We start from the raw sequence: 21,203 nt of genomic DNA on the forward strand, positions 1-21,203 counted from the left end.
CAACAGTACTTAAATCTAACTAAAACAGAACTTTAAGTTAAAGTAAAGCACATATTACAAGAACACTAGCACCATACTTACACATGACCAAGCTCATGTGCTATTGTAAACGCTGTGCTTAGTCCATTATCTTCGCTGATGGAACAACTCCTGTAAGGGTCACACACAGTGCCTAATTCTGCTAACCCTAAAAGAAAGAATCATGAAATTTAAGTTTGTCTTTACCCTTGCCAGAACAAAAACTGAAGAAGACCAACAATACAAGTACTTTAGATAAAGGATAGACATTATCTTTACTAACCAAAAAGGGATACTCTGTTCAAATGACAAAAAATATCCATCCACATAAGATGACGTCTTTTAATCCATCTGTTCACATATTTCAGGAGGAAAAATAAAATCTTACCCAATGTATCACATTTATCACGTGCCCTGCAAATGTCCTGTCTGAAAAAGAAAAATAGTTAAAAGTTACTCAAAAAGACTTTAAGATCACAGCTCGTACCAGTGGTTATTTTTCCCCAAATGTCCAAAAATATGGTTAATGACCATGTTTTCTCAGCAATTGGCAAATGAGAATACAAACAGGAACCCATGCTACTGTATAACTAGAGGATAGTATTTTGAAAGACAGAAGAAATCCACTGAAAACGAGCCATCCCAGTCCATTTTAATCAGTAAGTCAATATGTCAGCCCTAATTAAAGTAACTTGCTTGCATGGCCTGCATTCTAACTGTTTATTTGTGACCTTTCTAACAGTTTCTTCTGGAGGTCAGTGACCTTGGCTGTGTTTGAGATTTCCCTCTCTTGGGCCTTTCTGGAGAAAGATCTGGGACCAGGGCCAAACTGTATCTTCTAAGTACACCCCTAACATTATTTGTAGTATTCTCTTTTAGTTACACTGTCTCTTTACCTTGTTATGAGGATAGCAGTGTCATGATGAGAAAGGTGGTTTTCGTCAGGCTGATTCTGAGTTTGCTGCCAGATGCAGAAGTTCTTTAAAGTGGTCTGTGCATTAAATGAGATTATAGGACCATCCTAATGAATGAAACATATTTAGAATGAGCATTTTCTAGAAGAATCAGCATTTTTCTTAATGTTGAATGTTTTGATTTTTTCAAATAAAGTATTGAACTTACCAGTTCATTTGTTATAATAACTAACTTCACAACGACAACATTAATAAGATTTCCAATGCTCGGATCTTTATAAATAGAAGATACCTGCAAAATAAGTATGCAATATATTTAGAAGCTCAAAAGGTGATTAAAATATATTGATACCTATATATGAATGTACTGAATGCGGGCAGCTTTATTTTAGCAGGGATAGCAGGCTAAAACCTTGTACACTTTAACTCTGCAACTGCAGCAAGTGCATGAATTAAGTCTGATGTTCCTGGGAAAAACATGGTTCACTTCACCGCTGGAGAAACTGCCTGTTACCTCCTTTCCAGCAGTGCAAGCTGATGCCTTTGCCAGAATTAAAATTTAGGTCAGCTGGCCTCCTGCATGACGAGCTACAATCGTGTGCACAGTTTTTAGAATTCAGTTCGGCAATCCACACATGCAAGACTTCTCTCTTCGATTTACAGGTTACACATTATTTAAAAATGTGCTTTGTGCAAATGCGCATCACCCATTAAATTGCCAAAAATTAAAAAAAGGCAACAAAAAAACGTGAAGACTTACAATAGACATTAATGTCAGAATGTAGTGCTGAAGGTTATTCCCGTGATGGTCAACCATCTTGTTGTCTGCCACCACCATGACTTCAACAAATCGAGGGTATGAGAGAAAACGTTTTGATCTCCTGTGGGCTCCTGAGTCAGAGGTATGGTTGCGTTTCCATTTCTTCTCGCCTGTGACCAGGTCACCTGTAGGTATCCTTCCTCGTAAAGTTTCCAAATCTTCAAACATACTGCCTGGATGTCCTTTCTTCAGTTTTCCTTTAAATCTTCTATGTCTATGTTTGTGTCCTTAAAAAATATTTAAATGAATCTGAGTACTGATCGAAGAGATTCATATTTAAAAGCGCATGAAAGCAGAGTCAAATTGTCTTTAGCTATTTACTCTTTTTGGACATTTCAAAACATGATTTAAATTTCTAACAAAAGACAATTTAAGGTTATATACTGTATTCCAGATTATTAATGGCAATTTTTGTGGGTTTTGAAAACAAAACAAACCAACTTTAGAAACAAGAAAAATGTGCCGTTGTTTTCTTTGTATTTTCAGCCCAACTAAGCTTAACAAAACTGATCTCCCTGCCAATGCGAAAATTACATTTCAGAAATTACAGTCATTATGTGCTCTTAAAGAAAAAAAACATCCTTAACAGGCTAGGCCCCCTGACATAATATCTCCGTCTTACCTGTTTTCTTCCCAGTGTTCAAGGACAAGTTTAAATAATTAATTTGATTTGTGTTATAATGATTCAGCAAAATCTACAGAATACATAGACAAGAAAATGGAGCTCAAAAAAAGCTCTCATTGGGAACTGCATTGCTCCAGAGGCCTTGGAAAAGCAGAAGAGGGAGGTTCATGTTAGGTGAGTCTGGCAAACAGCCATGTTACTAACATGGAGCCAAGCATGTCTCCCCAAGAAAAAAAAAAATGACATCAAATTTCTAGTATTTGTAGGAATTTAGGTTTTAGTAAATACTAGGCAACTCTTAAGTACTAAACACTTAAGACCAAGACCAAGCAGTAGTCCATTTTAATTGCTGAAGTACTTGTCATTACAAGATTATTATCCAAATTCTTAATCAGTACTACGTCGTTGCTGCTTTCCTGTTCATATCAGCCAACAATATTGTAACATCGGCCCAAGAACAAGTAGATGGAAGTAGCACTCCATCTTTTCACTATTTTGTCAATGAACCCCCATCTTTTCCATGTGGTTAATATTGTTGCAATAAAAGCACCGGCTGACATATTATAGCATCGATAAATAAAACCCAAGCCTTGGAATGTAAGGAAATGGAAAGCTTTGATTCTGTAGTGGATGGAAGGCAGCAAAATAAAATTGGTTGTGATTAAAGTACTACCAAATCTCACTCAGCACTGCAGATGGAGAACAACAAACTGATCTTTCCTTCTACATATCCCTTGAACCACTATTCATAACACATTTGCTTGTTTAAGACATCTACAGCAAGACTCAATATTTTTTACTGACCATTGTATAAAGAGGGAAATGTCACAGGATAACATAAAGCAGCTGTTAATGGATGGATTAACACCATCCAGAATTTATCTCACAAAAATTCACATTTAAATTACTGAAGACTGTATTACTTTTCTACAATACCTTAATAGTACTGGACGGATTTTCTGATCTTTGTACTGTAAAGGTTAAAGGAAGTTTAAGTGGCAACAGGCAAGAGGCAATGGGAATTTGAACCAATAAACAGAGATTGTTTGATACCATACTTTATCTTCTGCATAAAATCTGCTTTCCTGTTTGAGATCTGCAAATGCATACTATAGAAAATTATTCTTAGAAAATAAAAGTCATTACGTCACATTTTTCAAATACAGTACATTAGTAGGTTCTGACAGCTGCATTTTATTCTCATTCAGAATTTTTTTAATGCATTCTTTAACAAATAATATTATCATAGCCCAAATATCTACTGTAAAGATCAAAAACAGTTTTAACAAGTTTCAATGAATACAAATCCTACTAACATTGAAGAGTTTTAGACACAATATTATCTAAAAATAAAATTAATTTGCTCCTGTTTATTTACTGCACTGAGTGCAGCTTCTACAATATGTTCTTGCATAACATTATGTGAAGAAAGGGATGGAGGGCAGATTTTTAGTTCTCATAATGTAACTTTGTGTTCTGTTAGTAACAGATCTTTTTAAACACAGTTTGTTTTCAGAGCCAAGTCAATAAACCACTTCATTCACTACCAAAGTGGAGAGATGATGACCAACTTAAAGCAGTTACGAACCAAATACATACAAAACTTAGCAGGACTGAAACTTGTTTGGCTTTAGCCTAAGATGACAATTTATCAACAACTTCAAGGCAAATTCCAACATGCATATCACATATCTCTTTAAACCTGAAATAAGACAGTGGGAGCTCAGGCAAGTATCTGAGAAATACAACTCTGTAGTGACATTTGCTATATTATTAACATTCATAAAATAAAGCAGCTTCTACTCCTCCAATGTTTCTTCAGGAGTGTTACAGGAGTTTCATTCTGGAGCAAAAACCTACTGTATCTAAAACGAAACAGCATTCTAGCCAGTGACAGACCTGTAGCTGCAAAACAAACACTACATTGTTCTGAGCAGACAGGACAAAAAAGAGAAATGTTTTCACTTCGATTTTTTTAAAGAGCAAACACATTTTGCCAGCACAATATATTACATGTTCCACTTATCTTGAAACTTTTAATTTAATCAGTTCAAAATGGACTGAATGACCCCATCCAGCTTGCAGACCTTTCTCATGATCTAAAATGTTTGAAATTCCTACAGTAGGCTCTTCTTTCATCTCACTGAAACTTTCACACTGTCCACAAAGCACCTGACTCTTGATAAGTGACTGTTTTGCTTTAACATTATGGATTTAGCTTGGTTACTGAATTGTGAAGGGATGTTTTAGTCTAATTTTATCCTCCTGTTCAGGTAAGAGGGACATGTGATATACTTAACCAAAGTCGTTATTTTTGGTGAGGCACAAATGAGTATTGAAGTGAGAGGAACATTCTCTGTGCGTGTTCAATCCATTGAAGACAGTGAAAATGGTCACGATTGCGTGTCATTGCTTATGTTTCATATCACAAAAATACATCAGTTCAGATCACCAACATGCATTTACCTGAAACATCACACGTATTTTTGTCCCCTGCTGTTTTTTTCACAGGAGCATCCTTTCTGTAGACAAGATGAGGTTTGTTGTGTTCTTCTTCATAGTATTTCCCATTGTAGCTGTGGAGAGGTTCTACAAAATATTCCCCTTCAGGAGACCTAAAAGTGCCAAGCTTTAGAAACAAAAATGGGTAGTTTTGCTTAAGTGATCAACATACGTGATAAACACTTGAAATTTTATCTTACATACCCTGCACTATCAGCTCTAAATACAGCTGTAGTTAGAAATAGTTCAGAAATAAAAAAAAAAAACATATCACAACAAAATAACTTTTGAAGCCCACTCCTGATTCTTACACATCGAAAGGGACAAGTACCATTTGTATTTTGTTAAGGCTGTACTTTTAAACTTCTGTTTAGTAAACAAGCATGCTTGAACATCAAAGTCATTTGTACACCTTTCAACTTAGATCAGCACTGCCTGAATGCTAAAACTGAGTCTCCACATTCGCTAATTCAGGAAAAGAAAACTGGTTCTCTGCTGGGCTTTTATCACTACTGACCAAGTAAACAGAAAAAAGTAGAACGTAAACAATACAGATCAAGACACTAACTTGCACACAACTTAACCGATAAACTGCGTCACAGTAATAAAGGTAATCAGTTTTAGCTTTTTCACACTCATTACAAGTAGTAAAGTTCCGACATGCAGTTAGAATTGTTCTTGTTAACAATCACTTATTTTAGGAAACTGTTTTGTTTGTTTTTATTTCATAAACAAAATAAAAGTATCGTGTTGGACTGCCACATTAATGTCCATCATGTTCAAAAATTCTTTTAAGGTGGTTTTATGGATGATAACATTACGCCTTGCCCCATTCAAAATATTCACTAGTGCAATTCAATCAGAATATCTGTACACCCTAAAACCTAATTGATTTACATCGGCCATAGTGCACGACTCATACTCGCTCAAAAAAGGGATACCCTGAATTTATCGTTTAAAAAAGACTGTTGTGTCCGTGCAACCGGTTCCTTAAAAGAGTCATTGCTGGGGTAGTTAAATCGGAACCGCCCACGCAAAGACATCCCAAACAATTCTTACCAGGTAAACAAACTAATACTACGCAGGCATCTTCAACGCAACGCATTTGGTGAGTCGTGAGTTGACCTACTTGTAGCTTTTGAGAGAGGCTTTTTTAAAAGAAGTGCATTCCTTGTCTGTTCTATTTCTTGAGCACGTGGGAAACTCGATAAAATGGAAATCGTTACTGTTTATAAATCAGCGCAGTTACAGGGTCTGTCTCGGGGCTATCCCTCTTTGGAAGGATGGAGGAAAACAACTTTTTTTTTGCAATTACTTGGGTAAGTACATAATCTCTCAAAAATGAACGTTAAAATGTCTTCTAAAACTGCACTAAAGCTAAACACAACTACATTTTGAACTAGAGTTCAAAGGCAACGGTAGCTCTGTAAGTGTCCGTTAACGTTTGTTAATGTGTGCGCATCAATCAACCTAAGTTCTACTTCTTACACTAGTGAGGATTTTTCAACAAATTGTTTAAACCTTGAGAAATTCTATAGATATCACTTTAGATAATACAATCCAGTAGTGCGCAGAATTTGCCAACAGCTTTTCAAGATTCTCCCCTCCCACAAAACCCCACTCAGGTCAAATTGACGTCATATTGACAGTGGTGCTTTCTCTTGGTGTACATGTAACGTCATCAGCTGCAGTTTTTTTAAAGAAATACGACTTATTGGCCAGTACATGCTTGCACATCTGTATGTGGTGAGCATAAGTGCAGTGCAGTTTTCAATTTACAACAGATTTCCATGTAAGTGTATGCTTCTTATCATAAAGGCGCAGTTACGCGCTACAGAAAGTAATATTTTCTAATTTATACTTTTAAGATCGTAAGACTGTGAAGCAACTAGTCGATGGCAACAAAGAAAAAAGGCATTAAGCATATTAAAAGGGGGTCTTTTTACACTTTGGAAATAATGTGGTGGGGAAAAAATATTGAAATGAGCCCCTACTCACCAATCCTGAACAGAGGCTAATGATTGCAGTTTGTTCTAGTTTTGCGTTTACGTGCCCTTTATAGAAACAGTGCTTGTAATCGGTATCTTCTTCTTCTTCCCCATCTGATGAAAAATCCGTATGGTTATTTCTGAGTACTCCCAGTAACGTGACCGTGTAGGAGGGTGCAACAAATCCAGAGTCGGGTGTGAGGTTAAGGTGAAAATGCTGTCCAAAAGCCGATATTCTGTAATGAATTTGCGATTCAGACGTGGCCCAGGGATCAATGAGGTTGCCTGAGCTATCAATGCTCCGTTTTCTCCTTTTGAAGTGCATGCTTGTGGGCACTGCCTCGCCAGATTCATTTACCCTTTCAGGAGTCACTATCTCAAACACACTCAGCTGCTCCAGCAGTTTTGCTGAAAACGGGAGAAAAAAGATTAAGAGGACACGAAGTGGTCACACATAAGACATATTTTCAATTTGCAAGGATTATATTACTTTGAGTTTTTCAACTAAACCTATAAAACAGTGTTTTTGTAGCCTGAATATCCTAGAAGTTAGCAAACAATGTATGCTACATACTTGATCATTTAAGTCCAGAAGAAAATCAGAAATTCATCCATTTTTCCTTGTAAGCATGCATAAAAATGTATTTGGATAACTTTACCTTGTCTTGCATTTAAGATGGGTTTCCCTGTAGTTGTTGCTGCTACATTCAAGAAGTCTGGGAGTAGTGTTAAAAATCCCAGTGCCCAAAACACAAGATGCATGATTATCCGCCTTATTTAGAAAGCAACCCTTATATTACAGTATTCCTTCTACCCCTCTGTCAGATGGGCTTCGGTTAGAGCTCTTGTCCCAACCTTCACAGTGTAAGAGAGTGCTTCATCCAGCTTGTTTTACCTCCGACTCGTAAGTGATAGCTTTTGTATCGGTGATTTGCGTTTTATCGAAAAGCTCTCACGTAATCTCTGGTGAACATGCATAATGTAAAGAGGGGTTCAGGCACAGACAGTTCTGGTGGGATACTTTCCCCCCAGCACAGCTTGACTCAGAAAAAAATCAAAATGGGCGGGATTAAAATCTTCTTGTGTCATACAGCCAATCCCGGGGCTCAACCATAGTAGGATACTGGAGTTATTCTTTACCCAAGTCTGTAGAAAATTATATCAGTAAATAACAGGTTGCATTAATCTACACATTGAAAGGTGCAATGAAATATCACGAAAAGATGCAGTCTAATAGGTCTAAGAAAGTCTTAGCTCTTTAGATGTTTTAATTAGGGGAGTTAATGGAAGAAAAACGAAGCCGTTTCTTTCACCTGTTAACTTATTTTTAGCAGTTCAAAGACGCATGATTTGAAAATACATCACAACAAAAGGAATCGTTGTGGAATTCCTGAAAACATGAAAAGTGTGAGCTTTTATACCGTCGTAAAAATGATATAAACTTATTAAAAGAGGGATACGACGGACTCCCAAGATTAACTAGTGAATACACATCAGGTGAAAGAGAAGTAGTAACTACAAAATTGTGTATTGGATCAAGAGTGTGTGTCCCCGGTGTTAATTTGGAATGACGCCGGTATTTTGGCACCGTCTTTTGTAATTGTAATGACAACAAGGTGTCAAGTCTTCTCTGGAAAGCGTAATAACATTTTAAAAACCGTCAGATGTTACATGTTTATTAAATTGTTTAATTTTTGTTTTGGGAGACGCCCATATCTAGGGCGACGTCCAAAACACTTTTAATTTGTCTTGAAATACGAAAGAAATCGTACGTGTGGAGGAATTTTTAAAGTTATCTGAAGAGAATTACATAATTGATCATTTCCCCACAGATAACTTCCCCTTTCCTCACCCAGGGGCTCGGATAAATTCTTACAGTGCGCTATCATAGAACTCAAGGATCTCTGGTTTGTTTCCAACAGATGGCCACACAGAAGTAATAGTTAAGGTCCAAACATTTTGAAAGGAAGGATTGTAGGCAGTGTTTGCAAAAAATCAATTGTTCTGATCATTGTGAAAGGCTCGTCATTGTGATAAATTGTCCTAGACAGAAATGAATGGACTAATATTCCTGCGAGCCCTTTTATTTTCACGTGATTTGGGGAATACTTTGTGCAGTGAATTTAGATTTGCTTTTTAAAATAATTATTTTGTTAAGCCCAAAACCCTTTAAAAACTTTATTGAGGAAGGTCATTTTGTCAAGATTGTAAGATGGTTGCTCACTTATGGGCAGCAAGTTTATTTGTTATATTAGTGACCTTTTCAAATGTATTTTCTTGAAGTAGTCTCTAGCTTACAATGATACCTTTGCTGATTATTATTAAGATAAAACTCAATCTTTTTACCAAATATAACACGTTTATTTACATTTCTACTATTGGCGTGTTCCCCCAACAAATCTGTGGAAGATACTGCATTCGCAAAAGTAAATTAAATTAATTTGTTTTGTTTTTTAAAAAAATTCTGATTGCTTTTATTACAACACATTAATGTGTAAGAAACAAAAATATTGTATCTTAAAATAATTTGAAGGCAAAGTGTTTACCACTTCTGTCAGCACTGGGGCCCTGGTTCAATTCCAGACCCGGGCTGCTATCTACATGGAGGAACAAGTAATAGGTTTATTCCATGCTGAAAAAGAGAAGAAAGAAAACACAACGTCACGGCTGAAACGTCTTTCATCTCTTTTCAGCATGGAATAAACCTATTACTTGTTCCTTTGCAGCCTACGCATGCTGATACAGCGACCCACCTGAACATCTACATGGAGTTTGTATGTTCTCCCCATTTTTGCATAGGTTTTCTCCAGGTGCTCTAGTTTCCTTCCACAGTCTGAAAAAACAACAACAACTTGCCAGTGGTAGGTTAATTGGCGTCTGGGAAAATTGGCCCTAGGTGTGCATGTCTATGTGTCTGCCTTGCAATCCAAGGTGTACCCTGCCTTGTGCCTGTTGCTTATGTAACGGTTCTTGGGGTTTCCGCCCTTGCCACTCCTATCCTGCCAGTTTGTCCCTCACTGCCAGGGCGCGAACACAGGTCTCTGGCTTCACGCAACGGGGGACTTGCCAGCTGAGCTAAAGGAGACCTCCCTCAGCCCAGGCGTCTGAGATCCCTGTTATATGCAGAGGCGTATTTGTTACACTTACCAGGATAGACAATTAGAAAATGGTGGATGAAAAATTATTCAAAAAATGTAGCAAAATATCATGACACACATTATGGGTAGGTGGGTGTGATATTTCATAATTTCTCGAAAAAATACTGTTTACCTGATTTGTGTGGAACTTTATTTGCCATTTGTATAATTTTGACTATTAGCATGGTTGGATTTAATATTCATAGAGTTATTTTGTGGAATTTTGCATACGGTATTGTTAATGATTTTGATACATATCAGTGCATCTTGTCATTGATGAATGGGGATACAATACTAAGTAGAGTCATATTCAATCTACAGCTATTTGTAAATATATTTCTTGCTAAAATAAGCATCACACTTGGTTTATCTTAAGACCTTCTGTCAATATTCCCTTTTCATTGTATATTACACCACTGTTTAAAAGGTTTAACCATTTTAGACAGAATCAAGGGTGTATTGCAATCAAGGGTTACAATATCTTTATGTTATTAGCATCAATAACTTTCTCAAACACTCCACTAGTGTTTCCTACTGCTATAACAACTTTGACTGTTCTGAATACACCTGTATTAATACACTGTTATTGACACCTGAAGAAGGCTCCGTGGCTGAAATGTTGTGTTTTCTTTCTTCTCTTTTCAGCATGGAATAAACCTATTACTTGCTATTAATACAGCTTAGTTTGGGTGAGAAGAAAGAATTCTTGTCATTTAGTAATCTTTACATTGATCAGAATCTTTTAAAATGTGATTACAACATCTCAGTGTAAAGTGTAGTGCAGTCAGTTTGAAGTGTTATAGTAGCTAATCACATTACTAAATTTGATTCCAAATGATGACCATCAGATTCCCCTTGTCAATAACACCATTTGTTCCCCTCTAACTATCTATAAAGCTAAAAGGGTTATTTTTGGGGGGGCTAAAAGGGCCAAATGCAGATCCATTGGGATTAAAGTTGGTTTAAAATAACATGGCTACAGTTTCAGTAGAAGAAGGTCTTAGAATTAGTTTACTGCATGAAAAGAAAGACAATGAGTGAAAAGAGCAGAACAGTGCAAAATTCCTAAGACTTTTACATAGTAGTGTGTGTTTCATCCTCCAGGTTTTGCAAGTAAGTGGCTTATTGTAGAAGTATCTTATTTACATGCTTATTATAGCAACACTGATACTATTGTATAATTTAATATTGTTTGTGAGCCTCCATTTGAAGAAATGTCCATTCTCCAGGTTTAGATGGTTGCAGGCACAAAGCTTTAAAAGTATTATAAAACCAAGGCTTGATGCGATTTTTCTATTTTCCTGGAAAAAAAAAACACTATGCTGAGTAAGCCGTAGGTGGGAAATAATTATTGCGCTCAGTCGCTTAGGAGTATGTTCCACACAGCCACATTATCACACATGCATGTACTGTACCAGACAGCAGCTCTTAACAATTCCTAATCACAAACTGCAAGCAGTGCTCTTGTCTCCTGATAAAGTGAACTGTTCATGATGCAGGAACAAGTAAACAAAATATTTATACATTCATGTTTCTCAGTGACGTTTGTTTGCACTGACATCAGTTCATACCTAAGTCTTTCAGTTGAGTCATATGTGTCACTCCTCAATGTTCAGTTGTTTTTCTTGAGAATCGGGGAAAAAACTATGTTAATTCTGGTGCCAAATGATAAATTCAACTTTAAAAAATGTCAATGTATTTTTGACTGGTAGGATGTGGTGGAGATTCCATCTGCTATAAACACCATTTTATAAATCCACATTGTATTGTTTTAAAACAAGCTTTAGCAGTATGGCCCAATTATTATCTGTTTTAGTTCATTTGTATCTCTAATTTGCTAATTTGTCCCATGTTGTATGTGTGTGCATGTGTTCCTTGCTGGTCTGGCAGCCCCTCCAGGATATGTTCCAGCCTTGCACCCTTTATTTGCAGGGCAGGTGCCAGTTTCCCACATTTCTCTGACCAGGAATAACCAGCATTCTGATAATAGATGGTTGGATCATGATGTCGTCATCCAAACAACCTCACTCACAGGTTCCTTGTCAGTGGAGAAATGGTAAGGTGTGGTGACTGGTCTTGCCCCCTGGTGACAGACTCCTTTCATGTGTCTGGGATGCTCTTAGAAGATGTCATGCACCCCAGCCATGGTCTCCTGAAACTAGTCCACTAGTCCTTAAGAAAGGAGTGGAAGAGAATCCCATTAGAGTTTACCAGGTCCTTGTTTTAGGCACACAGCTCTGTTCAAAGGCTAGATTTCCCTTTTTGGAAATACTGAGCACAATTTGTTTCCTTGAAAATATTATAAAGGAATCTTTACTGAATATAAACCAAAGCACTCGGTGTTCTTAAATGGCAAATAGGATTTTAAGATCATTTTGCCATCAACATTTAAACTGACAGTCGGTCTTATGTATGTGCGTGTTACTTTTAATGTAACTATACCCTGTTGTGAGGAAATTGGCTATTTTAAATAATTACTGAAGGCACTGGTGATAACTGTTGTGTGGATGGTGTCGAATTATCTTATGTGGTTTCAGAAACCTCAGGAAAGTTGACTTTTCAGACTGTTAAAAGGGTACAAAAGCTTGCAATTCTGTGTGTAAAGTGTTTACTCAGGCTGTATAAAATATAAATGTAATGTACATGCAGTGTTTTGAGCAAGTAATATTTCTGTAAAAAGCTTTTTAGAGGGTAAAGTAAGTACTTTAGAAACTGCAGTAACAAAAATGGCAAATGTGAAATTCTTAATATTTTATTTTATTAGATTTTCTTTGGAAATGAGACACCTTGACCCAGATTATGCTCGCCTAATCTGCAAGGCACTAAAACTTAGGCAAATGTCTGAGTGCTTGACTATGAGCACAGTGTTAGGATATTTTTTTATATGTGTTGCAAAATGTGATTTTGAAGCTGTGCTTTGAGCAGTGTTTCATAATTAGCTCTAGGGACACTGATCAGCATAACATTTGAGGTGTTTGGCTCGCTCATTAACATTTCGTGGTGAGGTGATTTTAAGGATGGCACAAACTATATTTCATTTGCATTTTTAAAAGAACCATCTTGGGTGTTTTTTAACACAATCCTCAGAGCACACAGTTCTGTAGACCAATGCTTCCTAACCCTGGTCCAAAATCGCAGGTAAATTGATTTCAGTTTTTCTGTTTGGGACATATTTTAAAATTAATTTAATACATTTTAAAATTTGCATTCAGCTCATAAAAGATCAATTGGAATTTGCTAGTGGTGTCACCCCACAATCAATTTCTAAGTTTTAGAACTGCCCTCATCCAGGTGTATTAAATTATAACCAAACGTACAGTACATGTGCAGAAGGGACAAAATAACATTGTGGGAGTGTCTTTGGGTGGGAAATGCCATCTGTCTGCTCTTCCTTGCCACCCCTTCTCACAGATACAATACAAGCACTTACACATCTTGCAGTGATTGATGTCTCCTCAGCGCTGTTGTAGGATGTGGAAGGCATTTTCTTTCCTGTTTAATGAACATTCAGTTATTGTAATAAAGAGATGGGTATCGTCTGGAGCTGGATTGAAATAAAGCTCTCTTGTAATCACTTGCAGTTGAGGGTGATTGTCTTTCACGACTGTCTTATTTGCTGGTCCGAAGATGGATGATGAGACCAAGCTACAAAAGAGTCTTTTGTAGCTTGGACATTCTCCTGAGTAGAATGGGAATTAATGGACTTCTGACTTGGTTGTCATTGTATGGTTTTGAAGAGATAAGACCCTTGCAGCCGATGCTTTCTCTAGCCAAGGTGGTCCTGGTAAAAGTTGATCTTGTTGCACATCTTCATGCTGGCCTTGAGGACATCTGTTAAGTGTTTCCTGTGCCCTTCTTACATCTGGACAAAATAATAAGCTTGCTTTGGGAATTGGAAATTTGGACAACGTGGTTGTCCAGCAAAATTAATATCAGATGATAATCACCTTGATTACAAACAATGATGCTAATAATCTGGGACAGGCCATTAACTTCAGTGCTAAGGCAGTAACTACATCTTGAATTTGCCCTTGCACCAAGGTGATCAAAATCAGAATACTTCAACCTCTGAGACAGTTTTTCAGTTAAGCTCAGGTTGTAAGAAAAAAAAGTACAATTTTGATTTTTAGGTGGGGGCCAGACTGTACTTATATACATACATATGTGCTTTGAAAATTAAATTATTTTATGTGACGTTACACATGGCTACCTTAAAATTGACACTGATAAAATTCTCAGAAGGGAGGTGTATACAATATACCTGTATATGCATATTTCATTAGCAAGTTATAAAATGCATGCAGCCACACAAAGCAAAAAAGAAATGCTTAATTGCAGAATTATAAAGACTGCAATGTAGACTCCTAAAACAGTAACAATCCCTTTGTTTTTCTGCAATATATAATGTTCTTACAAGAGACAATAGTGAGGACTTACATATACGTATTTTACAAGAGAAGCACACATGTTTTATTACAGTATTCACGACTAGTTAATCTTTTTGACTGTAATTCCAGTAAGGGAATGATTAATTTAATGCTGTCTTCAAGTAAGATGCATGTTTTTAATTATAAACACATATATAACTCAAAGCCTATATATACATCACTAGTACAGATTTTCTAGGAAAAGGTTAGAAGACTGTTGGTGTTATGCTGTGTCTGAATGAAACAGGGATAAGAAAAAAGAAAAATGTCTTGACTCCTGTGGTCCTCATGTCTTGGAGCCCTATCAAATGTAATCTGATCTTTAACTCTTTCTTTCCTCACGTTTCCCTTACAGAGTGACAGAATTGTAGCAGAACATACAGATTTATGTTGTTGGAACAAGAAGTAAAGTTCCATGCTTTTATAGATTTTGCTTCTTTTGGAAATGTTTAAAGGAGAGTGGCATAAGATAAATACTTCAGTATCGTAGTTGTGTTTTATTCACTTCCAATTTCTTCATACTGACGTAGAGACATTATTACCACAGACCTGACAGTAGGAGTCTCAGGCAGGGTTTAATTTTGAACTACTAGTTCCTGGGTTGCGCCTCTGTGGACTGAGGGCATACTTTAACAATTTAACTGCACTTCCTCCCCAGCTCTGACAAGCAGATAAGAACACAAAATAAGTCAAGGAGTTTAATTTCTGTTTTAGATTTGGAAAATGTAACAGTGTAATGGAAAGGCTTACTGCTACCTACTTAGACATAGCTTTAATGTTGAAACAATCAAGCATTAGTCAGTACGTTCTCTTTTGGTCAACAATTGCAAGAGTTAAATATTTTTTGATTTACCAGTGTTGTTTTATATGGATTGCTGAGCACAGATATTGACCTTTTAGCACTTCACAATTCTCTTTTGCACATCAAGTCCAAGACTGACTGCTAAACTCTGTAACATGGTAATAGTAAAATAAAACACAAGTAGTGTGTATTAATCTAGAGACAGAAGCTTTTGTCTAATAAATAGTAAATAATCTTTTAAACAAATGACCCATTATATCAACATTACATTATATCACCTTCAATAACTGCTTATCTAATAATTCAGGGTCACAGTGGCCCAGAGCCGATTCCCAGGAAGCATTGGGCACAAGGTGGGTGGGATACACTGGATGGGATGCCAGTCCATTGCAGGGCACACACAGAGATAAACATGCACTCACCCAAGGGCCAAGTTTACAGAAACCAACATATCTTTGCACTGTGAAAGGAAACTGGGGCACCCTTGGAAAACCCACATGGGGAGAACATACAGACAGACTCCCTACAGATAACACCCCAGGAAATGAACCCAGAACTGAACTGAACTATGAGGGAGGAATGCTAATCTCTGTGCCACCCTGGCCCACTACATTCCAGATTAATTTAGTCGTAGACATATATTTAAAATGCATAATAGGTATTCATAGTACATAAGTATTATTTCTAGATTTAGGAAGTATGATAGGAAATTAATATTTAAATGGAAAAAAGATGTTCAAGTAAGGTTACAAATGTGTTCATTGATAAAGGCATTTGTAACCTTGAAAAGGCTTGAGTGTATCATATTTATTTTGGGGGCTGCTTAAAAAATTGCAGTGCGTGATCGATGATATATGTTTGATTCTCTGAAGTGTTTGATATGTCAGTGACGTCTTGGCTCCTAGAAAGCAACCAGTGGTCTTGAAAGATGCTTCGCTGAGACATCATGTCTCCCTTGAGAGCTGGAATTTTGGCAAAGTTGTACTCTTTATGGTATGCATTAAGCACCCTTCAAAAATCCAGAAATGGTAATAGCTGTGAGTGTATTAAAGATTTAAATTATCCATGGTGATTTGAATTTTCTGTGAGGGTTATACAGGTATTCATCATAAACTGAAGAATGTTCTGATCACTGCTACTGTACTTGCTGTTCCATACTGTCAGACAGGTGATGCAATTGAATGAATGTGACTTTCAACTCATACTTGGGAACAAACTTGGAAATTGAGAATGCACATCAGAAATAAGTATTATGTTCCACCCGTATTATTGTAAAAGTAATGACATAATTAGAACTAATTAGAAAGGTACATTCTGTCCTCTTCCCAATTGTAGTTATACCAGTTTTCCCAGGCCAATTTCTGAATTTGAGTATTTTGTATTTAAAATTTAGAATTTTTATACACACTTCCTGTGTAACTTGAATAAGAATCCTATATATAAAACATGTTAAATCCATGACATTACATATGTGACCATTATGGAACTATGCTAAAACATGCCTATCAGAATTAAAAAGCACAGTACATGATAGTGAGTTTCCATCGAGTACAATCATTGAAAGTTTTTTTAAATGTTATATTTCTTCAAAACATAGTACTTAATAGTAACATACTAGTTACCAAATAATAACCAAAACTAGAAAATCTATTTTCCTTTAAAATCTATTTAAACTTTAAACTTTTACTTGAAACAACTAACCCTTAGCACTCATAAATATAATATACTATACAGTATATATTATAAATTGTTTTGTTTCTTATTGCACCATATAAAATTTCCTTTCTCAAATTTCAGAGACAAAGATACCTTTGTGGTAATGAGGTATGTTGTTCATTGCAGCTTTTATTACATAAATCTATATTATCCCAGGTCATCATTCCACTGATGAGGATGACATGCAGAACTGCTCTTTTAAGATATTCCTGTTTATTAGCAGTGCTTTCTTTGACCACCATGTTCAGCTCCCAATCAGTATTGGAAAAAGCATTACATACATCATGCAGGTCTTTTTCATTCATGTGCATATCTGCCATAGGAAGAAATGAAGAATTTAGTGTTTTTCTTTGTTAACATTCTTATTTTCTGATATTTATAGTGCATATTGACCCATGATGTGTTTACATGTGAACTGGTACATACTGTAGATGGTTTCTTATGTCATCTTTTATTTCACAACAAAGTACTTGTAAGATTTGTACAACAGTCATAGCAACTAAACATTATAGTGCGAGTCACCTTATGACTTTGCTTAGGACATCAGGGGAACATTTAGTCCATAATGAATCATTAATGCACAGCATTGTATCTGCAGTTATTCAAAGTGTACTGTGCCAGGTCATGTATGACTCAGGTGAAAAATTGTATTCTTCTCTTCTTTTTATACATTTGACATGAAGAACATCCGTCGTATTCTCTAGAGAAAAATCAGGCCATGAACGTGCTAGGAGGAGCACAAGAACAGCAACCTGGTTCCTGTGAAAGGAAAACTGGCTTGATAAACGGCTTGATAAATAGGCTTGAGAATTCACTCATACTTATTACTTCCTGTATGATAAAACTATTTGCACTTCCAACTGTAATTGAATAAACACCCAGAAGCTCAAACCCTAACTGTGCTACAACCTTCTTCACAGCATGTAGAAAAAGAAAAGTACAATATTACTGTAAATTAGGAGGTGATGCTGTATGAAAGGGAAGTCCACAATACAAGTTATAGTGCCTGCAATGCATTGCATTAAGTCTCATCTCAAGGGGTTTTATCCAACTGGTCATTTATCCAAGAGGTCATTGAATTTAAAATTCATTAACACTTTGCAGATATCCACCCATAATCCGAAAGCTGCTTCTTTTTGGCTAGAGCTGCAGCAACCCAGGGCCTGTGCCAAAAGCACACGACACAAGGCAGGTCTACACCCTGGGTGGGACAGGTGGCAGTCCACCACAGGACATGCACACACAAGCCCTTGAGGATAATATAGAGACACCAGCATATCATCACAAAGTAGGAGAAAAATCAAGCTTACATGAGAGGAACGCAGTAGGTGCCCCGTTCCAAACTCACACCCAGGAGCCCAGGGCTGTGAGGCAGCAGCACTCAACTCTGTGTCACTGTGCTGCCCCCTTCTTCAGCAACTAACACACCTAATGTAAGAAAAAATAATTTTATGTTCTTTGTAGAATTTAGCAAGAGTCGATTTTTATTAAGGGAAGCCAACAATATCATGTCCTGTGACAACACAAAGACATGATACAGGCTTATTGGAAGCTCTTCAGAGAATTTAAAGGCATGCCAGTTTACCTCTAGGAAACACAGCAGATGAAATGAGCCAAACTGTGGTGCTTTGAAGTGCATATTGACCTATGGTGAGATTACATATGCTGTAAAATAGCTTGCTGGATGTTTCCCAAGTGGTCATTCATTTGATAAGAAATCTTTTATAGCTCTCATTCAGCACTCGCAACAAATAATGCCTATAGTATAATGTATTTTAGCAATCTACTTGCATGATATTTGGAAAAAGTAGTTTTGTAAGAAACAAATTTTTTTTTTGAGAGGGCTTGTACTTGTCATATAGGATAGAAATACGGATATTCTGTTCATGATGTGATAGTGTTTTCATTTTTTTCTTTTTCCAAAGTATTTTGGCTGAAGAATCTGAGGCAAGAGGAGAGATTTCCCATTTTGAGGTAGTTGTAACTATATCTGGTCAAGTGGTGTACCATGTGACTCAAGGACCCTGGTTAACACTTGTGAAAGATGTGTACTGCTATTCATCAGCCACCGTGGGAAAGAAGAGGCGTCTGTGAGCATACTTAGGCTGTGATAGTGGATGCCAAAGCATGCAGCTTGTCATTCTGTGCAATAGCTGCATTAATAATATACCAGGCAAGACAGTCTCCCAGGTACTCTTTAAGAGGCAATATTTACAGGAATCGATAATAGAAAACACATTTATGTCGAAGCATTGATGGATCAAACCTGTGATGCGTGAAACACATTACTACAGTAATAGTTCTGTAGATGTGGAAGAAAAATAAAAATTCAACGTATTCATGAAACATTTGTTTTCATTTGAATTACTTGCTGAGTACGATTTATTAAGCTTCAGTTTGGTTTCTCATTTTTTATTAAGAAGTAGGGGCACCGTAGCCTTGGGAATTATTACACTTTGATTACACTATATTTCATTAGAACATGTGACAAATGTGATCAAAAACAAATCTGTAGTCTCAGTATATATTATGTCATGTCATTCTGGATAAATGTATTGAAATATTTTATAGTCCCTGCATATGTTAATATGTTGCAACAGATTTTTTTATTTTGTATTTAAACTTAAAATAATTATCTTAAAGTTTAGACTGGTCATGATCTTCCTGCTTGTGTACAGTCCGTCCAACTCTGTATGGTTAATAACAAAAGGTGATGTTAAATTTCTAAGTTTCTATTCGGTTGACAAAATACACAGATTAGAATAAGAAATGCATACAGAAGAGAAATGTAATACTCAGTCTCATTTTTTTTTCAATCAAATCATTTATAAATAAATAATAAAAAATATTTTCAATGTGCAAATTTCTTACTTGTCGAAATAAAAACATTAAAGTTGGTAATGTTGGGGTATCTTCTCCCTGAGCATTACCAAGTCTTGTCTCCTGGTGCAGACAAATGCACCTGCTCATTCTCTGGACAGAGTGCTGTGCAGTGCCCTGTCACATTTCCCGTACAGCTGCAGCTAGCTGGTCATGGTTCTCTCATGTTGTGGTCATTGGCGAGCTGGTCCCACAGATGTTCTTTTGGACTCATTTCAGGGGAAAGAGCTGGCCAAGACAAGCCCTCGACATTCCTTTCTTGTCTTGCTAGAAAATCTACATTTCCAGATTGCCTTGAAGAAATGGGAAACCTGCTGGCTAAAGGGTTTCATCAGCTCGGTATCACTGAGCAGTAAGGTTGCTTTCAGTCTGCTCTACTCCACTCTCTGTGCCACCACATCAGTTGCCCTTTGACCCACAGAAATTGGCAGTTTCGTCTCTTTAACTTTCACCCCCAGCTTTCAGTTATGAGAAAAAAATAATGAATAGATAACAACCCGCCTGACTAATAAAGCTTCTATATTGATGTGAAACACCTGTACCAAGTGTGTGGTTATCATTTTTCATGCTCTGCTAAGATAATCACTTATTTCTGCTCTATTATGGTACACATACCAGTGTTTGTGTTACATTCCATTTGTAAAACATTTCAAACATTTAGAAAGAGAAGAAGACAGCAGCTGGGCCGCTCTTTCTTGTAGTTTCTTTCTCATGTTAAATAAGGAAAGTAAATCAGTTCCAAGCAGCACTAGAGCCAAGGTGTAGGTTACTTTATATTTTGATTAATCAAATAGTATTGGGGATGGGAACATGGGTTTTAAGACTAAATCAATTACCCAATCTAATTCATGGAAGATGCAAGGTATCATTAGCTCAAAATACAAACACAATATTGACAACTGCACGCCTGTTTACACTGTTCCAGAAAATAACTTTGTTACTTAACAGAATGATGTTACTTAAATTAACAAGGGACCCTCAGCAGGATTTGATTCTCACAGAGGTACCTTGGAAAAGTAATTTCACGTTATTTGTCACCAGGTGATCTTTTGTCCTCTTCTGGCATGGTTCTGTTAAATGGCTTTGTGGTTGATTGGATTAAATGCTCTGTTCTTATGTTTTGTTAAATAGCAAATTAAAAGTATTTTTTTATAGCGGTAGTGTGGGTGTGTTTCCATTTCATGCTTATGTTGCAGTTTGTTAAATCTGCTAGACAGTATAAAATGCAACAAAGTTATTTCTTTAAAACGGCACATTTCATCTAAAAATGTCCCCGTCTATTGTGGCTGCCATTGGACTTTCTTTTAATTTATTATATGTAGTTGTGTGTTCTGGGTCACAAATTCTATTCTCTTGCTGTCAGTGCTTTGAGAA

General features: G+C 36.6%; 1 protein-coding gene and 1 long non-coding RNA gene across 7 annotated transcripts in view; one reads left to right on the forward strand and one right to left on the reverse strand.

Annotated features, from left to right (window-relative positions):
* The window catches only part of adamts9 (ADAM metallopeptidase with thrombospondin type 1 motif, 9), a 60,584-nt gene extending 52,696 nt beyond the window's left edge, over positions 1-7,888 (reverse strand). For all 5 annotated transcript variants that reach the window (XR_015939617.1, XM_088636245.1, XM_088636244.1 and 2 more), the window contains exons 1-8: positions 7,527-7,888; positions 6,878-7,275; positions 4,844-5,006; positions 1,693-1,979; positions 1,141-1,224; positions 915-1,039; positions 407-447; positions 82-187 (exon numbers count right to left, since the gene is read on the reverse strand). Coding sequence is in view for 4 of the 5 variants with exons in the window: in XM_088636245.1 (XP_088492371.1) it covers positions 82-187; positions 407-447; positions 915-1,039; positions 1,141-1,224; positions 1,693-1,979; positions 4,844-5,006; positions 6,878-7,275; positions 7,527-7,629 (1,307 nt within the window). In the remaining variant the exon portion in view is untranslated. The remainder of the gene's footprint in view (positions 1-81; positions 188-406; positions 448-914; positions 1,040-1,140; positions 1,225-1,692; positions 1,980-4,843; positions 5,007-6,877; positions 7,276-7,526) is intronic.
* Positions 5,893-20,362, forward strand: LOC148661854 (uncharacterized). 2 transcript variants are annotated; one of them, XR_015939619.1, is made up of 4 exons: positions 5,893-5,987; positions 6,125-6,198; positions 18,875-18,923; positions 20,049-20,362. It is a non-coding gene; the product is annotated as an uncharacterized LOC148661854 (long non-coding RNA). The 2 variants fall into 2 exon arrangements; XR_015939618.1 differs by lacking the exon at positions 5,893-5,987 and having other exon boundaries at positions 5,998-6,198.
* The last annotated feature ends 841 nt before the right edge of the window (positions 20,363-21,203 follow it).

This window comes from Lepisosteus platostomus, chromosome 6 (genome assembly GCF_059453375.1).
Source record: "Lepisosteus platostomus isolate fLepPlt1 chromosome 6, fLepPlt1.hap1, whole genome shotgun sequence".
NCBI classification, from domain to species: domain Eukaryota; kingdom Metazoa; phylum Chordata; class Actinopteri; order Semionotiformes; family Lepisosteidae; genus Lepisosteus; species Lepisosteus platostomus.